The 3,661-nt window shown below is 37.4% G+C and overlaps 1 protein-coding gene across 1 annotated transcript in view; it reads left to right on the forward strand.

The window, feature by feature from the left end:
• The window catches only part of LOC107724999 (gastrula zinc finger protein XlCGF52.1-like), a gene marked incomplete at its 3' end in the record, with an annotated part of 17,104 nt that extends 16,543 nt beyond the window's left edge, over positions 1-561 (forward strand). The window contains exon 3 of the mRNA XM_016534115.1: positions 229-561. Within this exon, the coding sequence (XP_016389601.1) occupies positions 229-561 (333 nt within the window). The remainder of the gene's footprint in view (positions 1-228) is intronic.
• Between the last annotated feature and the right edge of the window lie 3,100 nt (positions 562-3,661).

Here is a 3,661-nt window from a genome sequence, read left to right on the forward strand (position 1 = left end):
TTTAAAGAAAAGAAGAACCAAGAAATCTTTCACCTGCACTCAGTGTGGAAAGAGTTTGACAAACAAATATGGTCTTGATGATCACACCATACAAGTGTTCACACTGTGACAAGAGATTCATTCGGACTGGAGACCTGAAAACACATGAACATCCACACTGGAGAGAAACCGTTCACTTGTGATCAGAGCCGCAAAATGTTTTTGAGAGCTTCAGTCCTGAAGAAAAACCTGAGAGTTCATACAAAAGAGAAGCCACATTCATGTTCTTTGTGTGGAAAGAGTTTTTCACGTCTAGAACATTTGAAAGAACATCAGAAAATACACACTGGTGTGAGAGAGTACATGTGCTTTGAGTGTGAAAATACTTTTACTTCAGCAAACTGTTTAAAACTGCATGAGAGGATCCACACTGGAGAGAAACCATACAAGTGTTCACACTGCGACAAGAGCTTCAGAGATTCAGGAGACCTGAAAAGACACGAGAAGATCCACACTGGAGAGAAACCGTATCACGGCACTGCATGTGGGAAGTGTTTCAATCAATCATCTTCTCTTCACAGACACACAGAAAACTATCACAGTAAGTAGATCATCTTCAGATCAGCACTTTCAGCTCTGATGCTGCGTCCTCACCAAATGAGACACAATAATGCAGAAAGCAATAAAATATCATCTGGATAAATCTGTCCTAACCAGACATTACAAGTCAAAAAGTAATTTGCTTTTTTATTTGTTTCATATAATGTTCAATTGTCTTATAATGCATATGTATCACTTGTAGTTTGCTTACTCTTTCATGAAGGAAAGCAGGAGCTTTTCACAAACCGTTCTTGTTCAGGAATCTGAAGAAGAGGCTATAACACTTTTAAGAGAGGCTGAGATTTATTTTTATCATTGTTGTTTTTAAAATGACTAGTTATTTTTCCACTTATGATGAATTTTGAAAACGCAGATGCAAGATATACTGTCATGTAGCTTTGCAACTGATGCTTCTTTTCTTCTCTTGTAAGTGCAGTAGAGATGGTACCTGAACCCGGTATTAAACGAGCCCTGGGGCTGAATTACGAAAGACAGTATTGATAAGCTCTGATGTTATCGGTTCTGCTTTCAGTACTGGAGAAATTAAGAAAATACACTTAGTATTTATTATTTTTTATGGAAACAGGATCAAGCTGATTGTATCTTGCCAACCGTTTCTATATGTGATTATATCAAGACATTCGTCTATGATGCATTTTATTTATTTGCAGTCCACGAGAGAGAGAGATCTCTCTTGCACTTTAAGTCCGTGCGATTAATCAAATTAAATTTTTTTGTAATTGTAACTTGTTCAAACATGCTGTTTCTTTGCTATATATTTTTAAATTTCAGAATATAAAGCCATTCAGTTTTTTTCCTTAAAAAAGAAGCACCAGGTAAGAAGCACCAGATCAATAAGCAGTATTGTAAGAGTAGTATAATACCGTTAAAGCCTTAATGATACCCTTCACTACTTGTAAGTCAGTAGGAGAGAGAGAGAGAGATCATCTCATTAGTTTTCAGTTTTACTTAGCTAATTTTTGTATTTTCTTTGAGTAATTACTGATTAAATGTTACCTCTTTAGTAATACTTTATGTTTACTTTTTATGTTTTATCAACTTTTGGCTGCTGAAAGTTTCCTTTTTTGCTTTCTGTTTTTAATTTCTCAATAAAGCTATTAATTGCCTAAAAGATGTTACTCCACACATGACTGAGATTAAATGAGACGGCTATTTGTCTACATTAGCAACCCCATTAACTTCGGTGGAGAGCAGGTGCGTCCAAATACCATGCGTCATCTTCAGCGGCAGTGACGTCACCAGCGAGGCTCAGTTCTGGGCTGCGTTCCACTCCACTTTTAGACACGCACTCGCGAACTTCCCTAAGCACTTCCCCTCGGGGGAATCCCCGCTGCCATTTTGAAGTGCATTCCACATTGTGAATGAGGGAAGTTTATATGGACAGACCCTCGACCCCTCGATTTTGACCGAGGGAGTGAGTCTGCTTCATATGCACACTTCAGGCCGCTCCGTAGACCACAATGCAACACGATTGTGACGTCATCGCAGATTGCGTTTAATTTGTCCCCATCCCAAACAACTCTATAATATCTAAATTATTATTATTATTTTTTTTTTTAGATTTATAACAGCCCAAGCATACCTAAATACATATAGAATGCTGCACCAAACAAATTCGTAAGGGGAAAAATTAAACAATAAACCAACTCCATAGCGGATTCTAAATGATCAAGGGCTTAGGACGTTCGCCGCTGTACTTTCATTTTGTGTTTGTTTATTTTATTAAAGTTTTCTTTCAACGTTCGCCGGTTCCCGCCTCCTCCTTCCCGTGACTACGAACTTTGTTACAGGCATAAAAAAGTGAACTGGAACGCAGCCCTGATGCGCGTACACCTTCAAACAGGTAAGTAAGGGCAACAATCTTTTTTTGTAATGAGATCACGGGGTTAATGGAATTGTTTTAATTATTTCAGTGTTTCTGCATCACGTTAGATGGGGTCATGTGTTAAAATGGCAGCGTATGCGTTCAAATTAGTTGTTTGTGGAACAGTGGGCTGCTCAGTTAGCGCAGCTGGTAGCCTACCATTGACATTAGCCTAAGCTAACTTCTATTAAATATAGACCTGTCGCAGTTTTACATAAATAAATAAATAAAACCATTTTTAATCGTGTTGTGACATGGGTCTTCAGCTTTTAGACATGGGTGATGACAGCACAACAAATCAACCAGCCCAGTAATGCGTGATAAGCGTGATCATGTAAAAAGTGCACACATTTACCATATTTTTACCATAGTAACTGTTGCTCAACCATGTCATGTATAGTCAAGTAAAGTCAAGTCACCTTTACTTATATAGTGCTTTTAACAATACAGATTGTGTCAAAGCAACTGTACAGCATTAATTAGGAAAATAGTGTGTCAATAATGCAAAATGACAATAGTAAACACTCATTTTTCAGTTAAAGGCAGTTCATCATTGAATTCAGTGATGTCGTCATCCAGCTCAGTTCAGTTTAAATAGTATCTTTGCAATAGCCAATACACAGTTACTACAACATATGTATCATGCTTCTCCCACCATGAACATAGTTTTACTGTGGTATTTGTAGTTAAAGCACAATAGCCACAACACTTACAATGGGTTTACCACAGTAACCATAGTTTTACTGTTGTATTTGTAGTTAAAGCACAATAACCACAACACGTACTATTATGGGTTTACCACAGTAACCGTACTTTTACTGTGGTATTTGTAGTTAAAGCACAATAACCACAACACTTACTATGGGTTTACCGCAGTAACCGTAGTTTTACTGTTGTATTTGTAATTAAAGGACAATAACCACAACATTTACTATGGGTTTACCGCAGTAACTGTAGTTTTACTGTTGTATTTGTAGTTAAAGCACAATAGCCACAACACTTACTATGGGTTTACCACAGTAACCGTAGTTTAATCATGACAACTCTCTGAATATTTTAGCATGGTGATGGATATGACAATGTTAATGTATTTGGTCTTGGCAGAATAGATCTGCTACACTGCTGCTGAATTGCTGCTGCTGTTGGTTATTGCTGTAGTTGTAGATTATTGCTGCTGCTGCAAGCAAGTACAGGAAC

The sequence above is a fragment of the Sinocyclocheilus rhinocerous genome, unplaced genomic scaffold (assembly GCF_001515625.1).
Source record: "Sinocyclocheilus rhinocerous isolate Xijiao unplaced genomic scaffold, SAMN03320098_v1.1 scaffold125, whole genome shotgun sequence".
Classification (NCBI taxonomy): Eukaryota; Metazoa; Chordata; class Actinopteri; order Cypriniformes; family Cyprinidae; genus Sinocyclocheilus; species Sinocyclocheilus rhinocerous.